The 14029-nt window shown below is 47.0% G+C and overlaps 1 protein-coding gene across 4 annotated transcripts in view; it reads right to left on the reverse strand.

The window, feature by feature from the left end:
- Nucleotides 1–14029, reverse strand: part of atr.L (ATR serine/threonine kinase L homeolog) — a 67453-nt gene that overhangs the window by 30081 nt on the left and 23343 nt on the right. For all 4 annotated transcript variants that reach the window (NM_001088580.1, XM_018261723.2, XM_018261724.2 and 1 more), the window contains 6 exon segments: nt 6330–6445; nt 7110–7223; nt 7383–7589; nt 7820–7945; nt 12699–12792; nt 13798–13941. In NM_001088580.1, coding sequence (NP_001082049.1) covers nt 6330–6445; nt 7110–7223; nt 7383–7589; nt 7820–7945; nt 12699–12792; nt 13798–13941 — 801 coding nt within the window.

A 14029-nucleotide genomic window follows, 5' to 3' on the forward strand; every position in this document is an offset into this window, starting at 1 on the left:
ACCTTGTTGCCGAAAGGAAAGTATTCGTGGTAACTGTAGTTCAAGGAAAGGAAAGTCTGACTCCTTACACCAATTGTAGTACGAGTGCCAAACTCTGTGGTAAGACCTGGACGAAGATGCTTTTCTAGCCTTCAACATGGTAGGTATGACCTCTTCATCTAATCCTTGGCTCTTCCAGATGGAAATCTCAACAGCCATCCCGTCAAAGAGAACAGTCCGGGGTTGTGGTGTGTTATGGGCCCCTGCTGCAGAAGATCTGGTCTGGACTCCAGCCGAACTGGCTGAGCGATTGACATTTCCCGTAGATCGGTGAACCACGTTCTCCGAGGCCAGTATGGTGCTACCACAATTACCGTCAATTGAGATTGTTTGATCTTTTGAGCACTCTCGGTAGCATAGGAAGTGGAGGGAATACATAAGCTAGATTGAAATTCCAGTGCTGGGTCATGGCATCCACCCCCAGTGCCAACGGATCCCTGTAGCGGGCGAAAAACCTTGTTACTTTTCGGTTGCTTCTGGAAGCCATTAGGTCTATGCTGGGAATGCCCCATTGATTCGTGAGTTGATCGAACACTTCTGGGTGTAGTTCCCATTCCCCTGGATCCAGATGATTTCGACTGAGGAAGTCTGCCTTTGTATTGGATATTCCCGGAATGTGAATTGCAGATAGCTGTACTGAATTGATCTCTGCCCAGTGTAGAATTTGTCTTGCTTCCGTCAGTGCTGCCCGACTTCTCGTGCCTCCCTGACGGTTTATGTACGCTACCGTTGTAGCGTTGTCGCTTTGAATGCGTATTGGTTTTTCTGCAAGCTGTCTCGTCCATTGAGCTAGGGCTAGCTTTACTGCTCTTAGTTCTAGGATATTTATCGGTAGTCTGGATTCCTCGGGAGACCATAGACCTTGTGCTGACTGATTGTAGCAAGTCGCACCCCATCCCTGAAGACTGGCATCCGTTGATATCACAACCCAGTTCGGGGTTGCCCAGGATTGACCTACTGCTAGGTTCTTCGGACTCAGCCACCACCGCAATGCTTTCTTTGTCGGTTGTGATAATGAAAGGAGTCGAGATAGCGGACCCCCTTTCCATGAAGTAAGAATGCTTGCTTGAAGCGGTCGAAGGTGTATTTGTGCGAAAGGAACCGCCTCGATGGCCGACACCATCGTCCCTAAAACTTGCATTGCCCTGTGCACCGTTATCCATTGGCTGGATAAGAGTGACCACACCTGATCCCTGATCCTGATCTGTTTTTCTGCGGGTAGACTTACAGTCTGCGAAATCGTGTTGAATTCCAGACCCAGAAACAACATGTTGTGGCTGGGGTGGGGATTGGACTTCGACCAGTTGATGGTCCATCCGAAGTCCTGTAACAACTGTACCGCCTTCTGTAAATCCTCCTTGGCCCTCATCTCTGATCTGGCCTTCAGGAGGAGGTCGTCCAAGTAGGGGGTCACTGAAATCCCTTGTAGCCTCAACGTGGCCGCTGTTACAGCCATTAACTTCGTGAACACTCTGGGGGCGGACGATAGTCCGAACGGAAGCGCCACGAACTGATAGTGCTTGTTTTAGAATGCGAATCGGAGATAACATTGATGAGGAGGCCAAATCGGTACATGTAGGTAGGCATCTTTGATGTCTAAGGACATCATCAGTTGACCCTGTTCCATCCCCCGAATTACCGACCTCAACGTTTCCATCTTGAAGCGTATCGACCGAATGAATTTGTTGAGACCCTTGAGATCTAGTACTGGCCGTAGTCCCCCATCCTTCTTTGGTACTGTAAACAGGTTGGAGTAAAACCCTGAGAATCTCTCCGTGTAGGGTACTGGAACTACAACTCCGGATCTCTCCATCTTGTCTATACACTGTAGAAAGGCTTTTGCCTTCTGAGGGTTGTGGGGTACTCTGGACATGAGGAACCTCCTGGGTGGAACAGTTGTGAAGTCTAGATGATATCCTTCCGTCACAATTTCTTTGACCCAAGCATCCGTAGAATGCCGGGTCCATTCCTCCCGGAATCGAAGTAACTTGCCCCCTATCCAGTCCAACGATTCCGGAGGGAATGCCCCGTCAGACTGACGTGGGCTTATCTCCTGAGGGCTTGTTGTGAGGTCTATTGGTCTTCCAGGTTGGCCGACCTTTATCGTTGGATTTAGGTCGAAAGTGAGATCTTTGAGGGGAACTGTTACGTCTTGTATATCTGCCGCTGTGGCCACGAAAAAATTTCCCCTTTCTATGTGAAGCGGCCGCTCTGCTTTTGGCTTGTGGTAGGAAAGTGCTCTTGCCCCCTGTTGCTTGCGAGATGATCTTTTCCAGCTCTTCTCCAAAAAGACGTTGACCTTTAAAGGGCAGTGAACTTAATGACTTTTTGGAACTAAGGTCCGCAGACCAATTTTTGAGCCACAGTGTTCTGCGTGCTGCAATGGATAAAGCTGAAGTGCGCGCCGTGATTTGAGATGTATCCAAAGTGGTATCACAGAGATAACTAGAGGCCTCAGCTATGGCTTGAGCAGAGGTTAACAATTCTTGTCTGGACGTTCCATTCTGAATGTCCTTAATTAGGCCCTCAGACCATGCTTGAATAGCTCTGGACACCCATGCTGATGCCAAACAGGGACGCAACGTCGACCCTGCAGAGGTGTAAATTGCCCTTAGAAAACCTTCGAGCCTTCTGTCCGAAGGGTCTTTGAATGCTGCCGAGTCAGTGACTGGAAGAGTGGTGGATTTTGAAAGTCTAGACACTGGAGCATCAACTGCCGGTGGGTTAGACCATTTTTCCACCAATTCCTTTGGGAATGGATATGACTTTGAGAATTTTTTGGTAGCTTGAAATTTATGTTCGGGGGAATTCCACTCCTCCTGAATCAAACTCTGTAATTGCTCATTATCTGGAAAGCATACTGTTGATTTATGCTGTCTTTTAAATAGCGTAGGTGCGTTATCAGTCTGTTTGGGCTTTTGAGAAATATTCAGTACCTCAAGCACGCCCTTGATAATATTGTCTACATCGTGTAAATTTTCACGGTCTCTGCCCTCATCCTGATAGTCTTCCTCACCCATAGAAGAAGCCCCAGAAGAATCAATTTCACCTTCAGAATGAAATAATTGTCGCTCAGGAGATGACTCATCAGATCTAGTAGAATTGGCATCATCATCTTTTGTGTCATCTGACCGTTTGCGTTTAGTACTGGATTTGTGACTAAGTCTGACTAGAGCCTTTCCTAGGTTGTCTGCAATGGCAGGTAACCCCTGTAGAGATGCTAGGGATTGGGACAATTGAACAGCCCATAGAGGGGGCGGAGGTTCAACTGGAACTCTAGGATTTGGTTCCTCTGTGTCACTTCTAGGAGAATTTTCCACTTGTGCCGGTGGAATACTCCCTGAGGCGCTGGCTGCACCCTGCCCCTGCGTGCAAGACCTGCACAGCGACTCCCCCTGGCCCCCTGAAAACTTATTCTGACAATTTGTACAAGCAAGGTATCTCACCTGTGCTGAAGTAGGGCCTTCCCCCCCGACCTCGTGAATATTCCCACTGGCCTACCTTCTGCCATGTTATATATAAAGGTATAGTGTGTGGGGTATCGCCAGTAGATCACAGAAAGTGTTTCTCTTGGAGAGCCTGTCAGTAGCGTGCTTATCGTTGCGCTGTATGCTATAAAATGGCCGCCTGGAACGCATGTATGCGTTCCAATACGTGCGCGCATGCGCACCAGCGCGTTAATTCGCGCCGAAAAAAGATGGCCGCCGGAGAATCAGAAGGTGGAACGCATATGCGTTCCACTCTCAGGCGCTCCCGGCTCAGCGCAAGTAAGTGCACAACCAGCGCTTCCATCCTCTGACACAGAAGACGGACCATGCGCCCAACACACACAGGCAATAGAGCGGATACTGTGGCCAGCACCCCAGAAGGGCAGCGTCGGTGGAGGTCAGGGGGGGGGGAAGTGGAGGGGGGGGGCAATGGGGGGGAAACCAAGGTTAGGCAACGTTCCTGTTAACAGGTAAAATGCCACTTACCTTTCCCCCCACACCGGCTAGACCCTCTGTACTGGTTTCTGCAGTACAGGCAACGTCTAGGTGGTCTGTATAGCTTTATGCTAGAGAATGACCCCGGTGTGTATCACCACGTAGGGGGCTGCCATACAAAAAACAGGTAACCCTGCTTTTTCGGCCTCACCCCGGGTATCAGACAGAGCTGAACGTAGCGTCAAACGCAGATCCAGCCTCCCGGTAGCAGGACACTTAAAAAACTGAATAGGAATGTACAGTGTGAGGGGTAAAGCCCGTTGGCCACGCCCCTTTAATTACTTCAAGTGTCCTGCCTCCTGGAGGATGGAGCTTAACCCCATCGGTCCCTGTGTCCCCCTAAGACGACAGAGAAAGTACTCTTACCCCCCTGTGGCTTGACTGATGATTTTGTCCAAGTCGGGGCCAAATAGTAGCTTTCCCTTGAAGGGGATTGGCGTCAAGAATTTAGTGGAAGAGAGGTCTGCCAACCATAGTTTCATCCAAAGGGACCTGCGAGACGCCACTGAAAGCGCTGATGATCTGCTGATCACTTGTGCTGTGTCAAAGCCTTACACAGGTAATCATTTGCTTCCTTGAACTGGGATGCCCATTGAGAAAGCTCATGGTGAGGAACTCTGGAAGTGATAGCGTTGAGGAGAGAGTCGCAGGATTGGACAGCCCTCCTAATCCATGCCCATGGCTTTAACCGAGCGAAGAGAAGTACCTGAGGCTGAGAACACAGAGTGTAGGAGGCTCTCTAACTTTTTGTCCATAGAGTCCCTGAAGGAAGACACATTGGGAACTCGAAGGGCTGTATTCTTAGAAAGTCGGGATACTGGTGCATACACTGACGGTGGGGATGACAATTTTTCTGTAAGCTCAGCTAGAAAAGGATATAGCTTCAGGAAGTGACAATTCACTTGAAAATGTCTATCCGGTTTGTCCCACTCTTGTTGAATGATCTGGTCAAGCTGCGAGTGGGAAGGGAACACTAGTGACACCTTGCTTTGACATTTAAAAATTACTTGAGAGGACTCAGATGAGACTTCTGGTTCCTGAAGATGAAGGTGATCAAGAGAAGGGAATCTACTGTCTGGGTGACTCCTCCTCTTCGTGATCTGAAGATAGTTCACCCTCAGAGCGATCACAGTCATCCCCCGAATCTGGTGGTGGTGGAGAGTGGAGAAGAGTGTCTGGGAGGGGTGTCACTTTCCTCCTCCGATGGAGATGGTGCCCTGCACCTGGAAGCCCTTGCCTTAGGATTGGATAGGAGCTTGTCCAATGAGTGCGCTAGCTTCAGGATCCCTGTGGCTAATTTTGCTGCCCACTCTGGGGTAGGAGGATTACTGAGTGACTGGTTGTCTCTGTTAGGAGCAGAAGGTTCCCCCTGGGAAGGCTGATTCATCTGGGGTGGAGTAGGTTCAGAAGGTTCTGTGCTTTACACTTAACACAAAGGGGGTCTTTGTGCCCTGAGGGCAGCCATTTGCGGCATTTGGCACAGGCTAAGAATTTAACTGTTGCAGGTGCTCACTGTCCCCTGTCACTGTTCCCTTCAGACATGGTGGTGTGTCGTGACGCTACAAGGCCCACCTGTATGCAGTAGAGCAGGCCCCTACCTGGTATGGGCTGAGCTAAATCCTTGCCTGCTTTGGGTGGAGTCAGGAGAAAAACAGCACTGACCTGCACAGTAGGATGCAGTAAAAATGTGCTGCTAATGTAATGGCAGTAGCTGACCCCTTGCCCCAGCTGCAGTAATGTGCTTGAATCATCACTTCTAAGACAGGAGAAGTGCACGCTGTCCCCTCGGGAGTCCCGCCAGAGAAAGCCTACCAACGGAGAGGTGCTTGCACCTAATGGCATCCGAGGCACCCCCTCGGAGCCTCCTGTCTCAGGTAACCAGGGAGAGCAGGGTAGTGGAAGGCAGCAGAGCATCTCTTAGCCAGGTGGGAAAAAATACCGGGGAGAGCCAGGGGAGTGTAGAAATAATCACCATACGGTAGGAGCTCTTCCCTTGTCTTGCGGCAGCCTACTCTCTAGCTATACCCCCACTGTCCCTGTGTCCCCCAAGCTGACTAGGAGAAATACACCCTTATCTAGAACACCCTAGGCCCTAATCATTCTGGATAAAAGATCTCATGCCTGTATCTCTTATCACACCCCATGTTATTGTGTGGCACTGTTGTATGGATGCTTCTAAGATTAATGAAAATATTGAATGCAATGTACAAATGACAGGATATTAAACAGAGGAATGGAGTAAACTACAAATAGTGCAAATATCAGGGTGAGTGAACAGCACACAGAAAACATAATATTGATTCATACCTAGTATTAAGATGTGGCTCCAATATTTCTTGAACATGTTCTGGGAATCTCCTCCACAGCCTACGCCCAGGACAATCAGTCCTTCCTTCTTTGCACTCGAAGATAGAGAGAAGCTCCTAAAATTGCATCACACATTCCTTAAGGTTGAGATATTGATAAAAACAAAGTAATTTGTGTGCTCCAAATTTGTGTATTTCTCAAAGCAATTTATTCCATACATTACAAAGTTTCAGCCCCTGCTTGTGGCCTTTTAAAGCCAAAATGTTGGTGTAATTTATGGAATAAAGCACGTTGAGAAATATGAAAATATGAAACCTTCATTGTATGTATTACATTTTTTTTGGTTCTGGGCACCCAGCTTTAAGGGAGTGCAGCTTTCACACTATTTTTACATACATATAAATATGTCCTTGTGTGAGGCCGAACCGAAACCGAATTTGCATATGTAAATTAGGCGTGGGAAGGGAAATCACATGACTTTTCGTCTCAAAACAAGGAAGTAAAACATTCTTTTTCCACTTTTTTCTTTCCACCTCTAATATGCATATGCAAATTCGGATTCGGTTCAGTGGAATCTTTCGCAAAGGATTCGGCCGAATCCCCAATAGTGGATTCGGTGCATCCCTAGAACAAATACTTTGACTGAAGAGAGATTTTATTTGCATCACACACTGTACATGTTGTCTGTAAACAGGTCACCAAGTTTTGCCTTTACCAGTTTGCAGACAAGTCACATGTATCACAATTAATAGTCAAAGTGAGTTGCACATATTTCCTTACCTGTATAGCATAGGCAGCAGAGTCCTGGGCGCGGACATTATCAGCATAGGCAAGAAATGCTCTAGTTTGCTCTGTGAGCAACTCATAGGCAAAGTCTGAATCTTCAACTCCTGACTAGTAACCAAAGAAAAAGAAAAAAAAATTACAAAAATCTAACAATTTTCATGTATGCATTATTCCCAACATACCAATATATCTATCGTAACCAAAGCATACATACTGTTTTGTTTCTTTTTATTGTTTTGCCTAAAATTGTTAAAGCTCTATACTTACAACAAAAGTAAAACCTTTCCCTTGTGTTTCACTGGGTGAGAAATCCAATCTCCCAGGATCAATGGCTCCAAGTTGGCCAAGGCATTCACCACAAAATAGACGGGCTTGTGGATTGGCATCTTGGCATCCAATTAAGAGAACTGTTACCAGCTGGGAGATAACTGGTTCTACAGTTTCACTGTCTGTTGAATACTGCAACAGTTTAGCCTACAATGATACAAGCAATCACATTACACACTATCACTTAAGCAGTAAAAAAAAAAAAAAAACGCAAAGAAGATGTATAGTAGGAAGCAGGTACATTTGGCATTGAAAGTTCTGCTCCATGACTGGAGCACTAAACCTTACACTGCAACTAAAGACTTGCTGCTCCTGAGACCACAGCAGTTGTGACAGAAGGGGCAGTAAGTATCACTGACAGGCTAATGTCTTGGCACCTGGTTCTTGTAGAGTGTTTCTTTCAGACTAGTAAGGGCATGCATGCGAACATCCACATTTTCATGCTGAATGGCTCGAATAGACAGCTGCATGGCTGTCTGCAGATCTGTGCTTTTGGTGGTTTCCTAGAAAGAAAAGGAGATTTTGTGTACTCGCTGTTAAATCGCTTTCTCTTCTGTCACTTGGGGGACACAGGGACAATGGGTATAGCTAGTACCACTAGGAGGCAGGTCACAACAGAAGAAGAGAAAATGGCTCCTCCCCTACTGGCTATAACCCCAGCAGGTGGAGCTTAGCTCAGTTTTATACCCAAGTCAACAGGAAAATAACATTAAACGTACAAGGGTACAACTTTAAACACATACACCGCATAATGTCTGATGGAAAAAACGATCGAGGGTGGGAAGCCCTGTCTCCCCCAAGTGACAGAAGAGAAAGAGATTTAATGGTGAGTACACAAAATCTCCTTTTCTCCTAGTCATCTTGGGGGACACAGGGACAATGGGGACATACCAAAGCTGTCCCATGAATCCCGGGTGGGAAGGAGGCCTATGTGGAAGTAACCACAGCGGATTGAAGCACCTTTCTGTCAAGGCAAGTGTCAGAAGCGGCAAAGGTATCGAAATGGTAGAATTGGAAATGAGTAACCGAGGTCCATGTAGCTGCTTTACACAGCTGTTCCGCTGAGGTTTGGTTTCGGAACGCCCAGGGCGTACTCACACCCCTGGTTGAGTGAGTTGTGAGTTGTTTGGAGGCGTCTGTCCTTATGCCGTATAGGCTCTTTGAATAGCTTGTTTATTCAGCAGTAGACAGTCACCTTGGTGGCTGGAGCTCTCTGGTGTGGTCCAGATTGAAGAATCAATAGTGAATTTGACTTGCAGGTGTCTCACACTCTGTGTAAGTAGAATTTTAGAGCCCGGACAGGGTCTAAAGTGTGCAAGCCACTTCCTTAGGGTTAGCTGGAGCATGGCAGAGCATCGGAATGACTATTGCCTGGTTTAGGTGACAATTAGAAACGACCTTCGTCAAAAAAGATGGAACCATGCGAAGGACTGCCCTGTCGTGATGGAAGACGAGGTAGGGCAATTTGCATGAAAGACCGCTAAACTCTTGAGACCCGTTGAGGAGAAAAACGGTTTCCCAGGTGAGCCAATGAAGAGGAACGGATCCCAGTGGCTCGAAAAAAGGGTGCTGTAGTGCGCAAACACTAATGTGAAGTCCCAGATGGTAAATGATGCTCGTACTGGGGGAGCTATATGAGTAACCCCCCTGTATGAATGTCTTTATATCAGGTAGTAGCGCTAGGCGTCGCTGGAAAAGTACTGATAGCGCAGATACTTGTGAATTGAGGGAACTTAAGCTCAATCCCATGGAGAGACCCTCCTGGACGAAGTCCAAAATATTGACGGTAGGTAAACCAGACCCTGTGGTAGGTCATAACTGAAACTGGTTTTCGGGCTGCGCACATTGTATGTGCGACATATTATGAGAATCCCTTTTTTTTTTTTTAAATCAGGATTTGAGTCTCAAGAGCCGCTCCTTCAAGTTGAGACTGGCTGGGTTTGGATAACTGACTGGCCCTTGAGTGAGAAGATCTGGAAGCAGAGGTAGGGTTCACGGATCTTCCACCGACAGGTTGAGGAAGTCTGAACCAGGACCAGCGAGGCCACCTTGGCGCAATCAGGATGAGGGTGGTCAGTTCTCGCTGCATCCTTTTGATGGTCCTTGGAATGAGTGGCAGTGGTGGAAAGGCGTATACCTGATGAAATAGCCAGGGGGCTGTTAGAGCATCTACGTCTATCGCTAAGGGGTCTCTGTACCGAGCCAGAAGGGCCGGCACCTTTCGGTTGTGCTGGGTTGCCATAAGGTCCACCTCCGGAATGCCCACACCATTCATCAAGTCTTGAAGATTTCGTCGTTCAGAGACCACTCTCCCGGTTCCCAGGTACAGCCTGCGGAGGAAGGCTGACAGATGGACTTGGTGGGCTTCGGCCCACTGAAAAATGAGTTTTATCTAGTTTAGCTACCCTCTGCTTCTTGTACCTCCCTGGTGTTGATGTATGCCACCGCTGTGGCATTGTCTGACTAAATCTTCAACGCTTGACTAGCCAAATCTAGCTGCCAATGGAGCAGTCCCCGATGGATTGGAATATCGAGTAGTTGATCTGTAGATTTCTCTCCTCTGACTTCCATGTCCCTTGTCGAGAACTGCTCCCCAGCCCGAGAGACTTGCATCTGTTGTCAGGATGCACCAGTTTGGTTCAACCTGTCCTTTTTGGGTACTACAAGAGGTTGGAGTAATAACCGTTGAAACATTCTCCAGCAGGTACGGTTATGATCACCTCTGCGAGGAGGAGGCTGGAATGACGTCTAGGAATGCTGATCATTTGTCCGGCTGTTGAGGCAGTCTGGACATGAAAAGCAATGTGACAGGAGGGAGTAGACCTCTAGGTAATAGCCTTGAGTCACCAGTTCAAGGATCCAAGTGTCTTGAACAAGAGAAAACCCTGCTCAGCAAAAGATCTTAATCTCCTCCCTATTAGCTTTGTGTCTGCTAGAGACAGGACACTGTCATGCCGAGGTGGTCTGGTCCCCAGCCTTGGAAGGGTGCTTATGGATCTGCCAGAGTGATCCCTGCTTACTTCTGAAGCATCCCCAGCCTGCGAAGGGCTGTCTTGAAGGAAATTATCTTGTATTCTTGGCCTGGGGGCCACGAAAAAAACCCTACGAAAAGGAGGAACATGCTTTGGGTTGTGGTAGCAAGGTACTCTTGTCCTGTTGCTTGGCAGATGATCTTATCCTGGTCACACCCAAAGAGACGCTTGCCCTTAATGGGAATGGCAGAAAAACCCCGCTGACTATAATTCCATCCAGAGGGATCTGCGAGCCGCGACTGCAAGTGATCTACTGAAGACCTGAGCATCGACTAGCGAAGCTCAACACAAGATAAAACATTTGCTTCCTTGATCTGGGAAGCCCATTGGGAGAGCTCGGGAGAGGTGCCCCAGAGGTGATGGCAGTGATGAAGTAGACCAAGACTGCATAGAGCTGCTGACCCCTGTCATGGCTAAGATGGGAGGTAGAGAATAACCCCAGGCTGAGAACACTGATCATAAAAGGCTCTCCAATTTTTTGTCCATTGAGTCTATGAAGGAGGAGGCATCAGGGACTGGGAGGGCTGTATTCTTGGAAAGCCGGGAGACTGGTGTGTCCATTGAGAGTGGGAGTGACTATTTGTTAGTGAGCTTGGAGAAAAAATGTTCCTGGAGATGGAGGGAAACTTAGCTTTGGCGGTTAGAGTTTCTTAGCAGTGGTGGAAATTGAACCCACAACCATTTGGACCACGTCTTGGACCAAAAGCATGCACTCTAATGACTCAGCTATTCAGGAAGGCTCCTCTCCCTAGAGGCATTACTGTGATGAGAGTGTATGGGACTCTTCCTGTTCCGAATTTGAAGACAGCTCTCCCTCAGAGCGATCACATTCATCTCCACTGTCAGGTGGAGTTGGTGAGGAAACTCTGGGAGGGGAATCACTCTCCTCATCAGAGGGAGAAGGAGCTCTACATTTGGAGACCCTTCCCCTTGGATTGTGAAGTCCGGAAATAGCTTATATAATGAAAAATCTAGTTTTGGGATCCCAGTGGCCAACTGTGAAGTCCGCTCAGGGGTGGGAGGATCTGTGGGGGAGTATCCCTGTCAGGGATTGATGTTTCCCCTTGATTAGCCTTGTTTACCTGAGGGGGAATAGCCTCTGGGGATTGAGAGCTGTAAGATGCAGCTCTTTTTTTTTTTATTTTTCACTTGCGACATAGGGGGTCATTGTGCCTCTAAATGTTTGCAGCACCTGGCTAGGAAACTCTTCCCCTTGTTTAAATTTTAGCTGGAACAGGGGGGGCTGTCACTAGGCGCCTCAGACATAGTGACAGTGATAGTGAGGGGAGACCTAAGTATCAGACAGGTCTCTATGAGGTACTGTCTCAGCTTGACACTGGACTGCAGACTTATAGGTCAGGGGAGGAGAAGCAATCTGCTCCGGAGTGGCTGTCACTACCAGCAGCACCCGCCAGAATCACCCTCCAGTGCGGATCACTGCTGTGGAGGTGCGATCCGCTTTTGCGCGGATGTTAGGATCGACCGGGAGACCCGCCATGGCGTTCTCAGCGCTTCCAAAATGACGCCTGTGTGCAAACTCTGATTGTCAACCCACTAGTGCCCCGCTGACTTCACGCTGCCGTGCAGCAGTGTCCCTTGAGGAGATTTGCAGCGTTTCCAAAATGGCGCCTCTATCCTAGGGGACCCGTATTATCTGCGTTGCTGCTGGGAGCAGGGCTGGAGCATGGTGACAGAACCCAGACCCATCCCAGAGTTGGGGAAAAGAGGTATACCCCGGAGAGGGAAGGGGAGTGAGTACTCACGTATGTAGGTCCCTCTCCTCTGTCTTCCAGGCAGCTTCCTCTTCACCTGCAATGAAGGAGAAGGTAGTCAGGCTGGATGGTCTGTGCTATAGCACTTGAGATCACGGAGACAGTCCCACGCTGGAGGATGCCTAAGGGGTTCCTCTACTCAGTGTAGAGGTCCTGGGCATCCCCTGGTGTCAATAGCTGACAGAGAATAAAAATAATAAACAGGTAGAAATTACTATCCACCTGAGGACACAACTAAAACTGAGCTAAACTCCGCCTGCTGGGGGTATAGCCAGTAGGGGAGGAGACAGTTTCTCTTCTTCTGTTGTGTCCTGCCTTCTAGTGGTACTAGCTATACCCATTGTCCCTGTGTCCCCCAAGATGACTAGGAGAAAAAGAAACTGGTAAAGTGTGTTTCTTGGAAATGCGTGATAATAAATTTAAGCCAAATGCAGCGAATAATGGTAGCTTACTTTCCTGTATTCTTGTAGAACCTTCTGGATTTCTTTCAATTCTGGATGATCAGGCAGAAAATATATTTCATGAAGGAAATCCTGAACAGCATCCCTGTATAACACATGAACTAGATTAATATAATTTGCTTTTTTTTCAGCATGGCCTTAAAGAACTCATGTTCACTCCATGTGTACGCTCAAGGTCAGTGGTGTGCTCCAGAGATTCACAAGAACATATTCCCACTCAGGGGTAGGCACAGTGCAGGGGCTTCCATAGTCTATTAATACACTGCAATAAAGGGACAACTGAGGCAGAAAGCAAGCTCTCTACTGAAAGATTGTAATTCTTTGCAGTACAAAACCCTTTGTACAACATTACACAACAAAATATAAAGATGCTTTAAATATTGCCAGGCATTGTTTATTGTATCTTTCTAATCTGTAGCAGCTGGTCAACTCCAGTGTAGGGTAGTGCTGTAAAAAATAGCAACAACAGGTCAACGCTACAGCATGTATTACACTGAGCGCTCATGATATCGCTTTATTATAAAAATATACGTTACATACATTAAATGGTGTACCCTATAATTTAGTGTACCATTGGGTTATACTGTTACATAGCCAGATATACTAGGAAAAGAAAATGCCCTAAAATTACTTACGGTACATTAAATATTTACCGTATTTATTTTTTTAATTGGCATCATTTGTAGAAGGCACACCATTTTTTAACCTGTCTATGGTGCCAATAAGCATAACATTGTGGGGCATTATGTAGACTGCAGATAAAAGCTGTAAGAATACCAAAGAGCTGAACACAAAGACACAGAAACAAACACTTCTGCCTCAAATAACATATTTTTAGTGCCACAGGACATAAAATAACTTGTCTGTCAATGCAACAGAATCATTCTCTATTTATGTTTGTATTTATTAGGCACTCTTTCCATTTGGTTTATTCTCTTGAGTTTGGTGCTAAAGTTTTCATGACATAAAAGTTAAGATTAATATACTGTACAAAAGCTCAGATAGCACTTAACATTATATTTCTATTTCTCTGATAAAGATTATACAAACATGATGAATTATAAACTGACCAAGACCACCCTTTTCCTACCTGTTCTCTACTATGAGATAGCGGAACACAGCAACAGTTTCTTTAGGCTGGATGTGCAACAGAGGCAACAGTGCAACAATCACATGACTGAGGAGCGGGCCCAGATAGGCTTGATCCAGGCAGCGAACAAACAAGTCCCATGCACTATATTATTTTGCAAAAAACACAAACACATTGCAATTTTAAAAACACACAGAAGAACCTTTTAATTAAAAAAAACAACACTTTAACA

The sequence above is a fragment of the Xenopus laevis genome, chromosome 5L, assembly GCF_017654675.1.
Source record: "Xenopus laevis strain J_2021 chromosome 5L, Xenopus_laevis_v10.1, whole genome shotgun sequence".
Taxonomy (NCBI): domain Eukaryota; kingdom Metazoa; phylum Chordata; class Amphibia; order Anura; family Pipidae; genus Xenopus; species Xenopus laevis.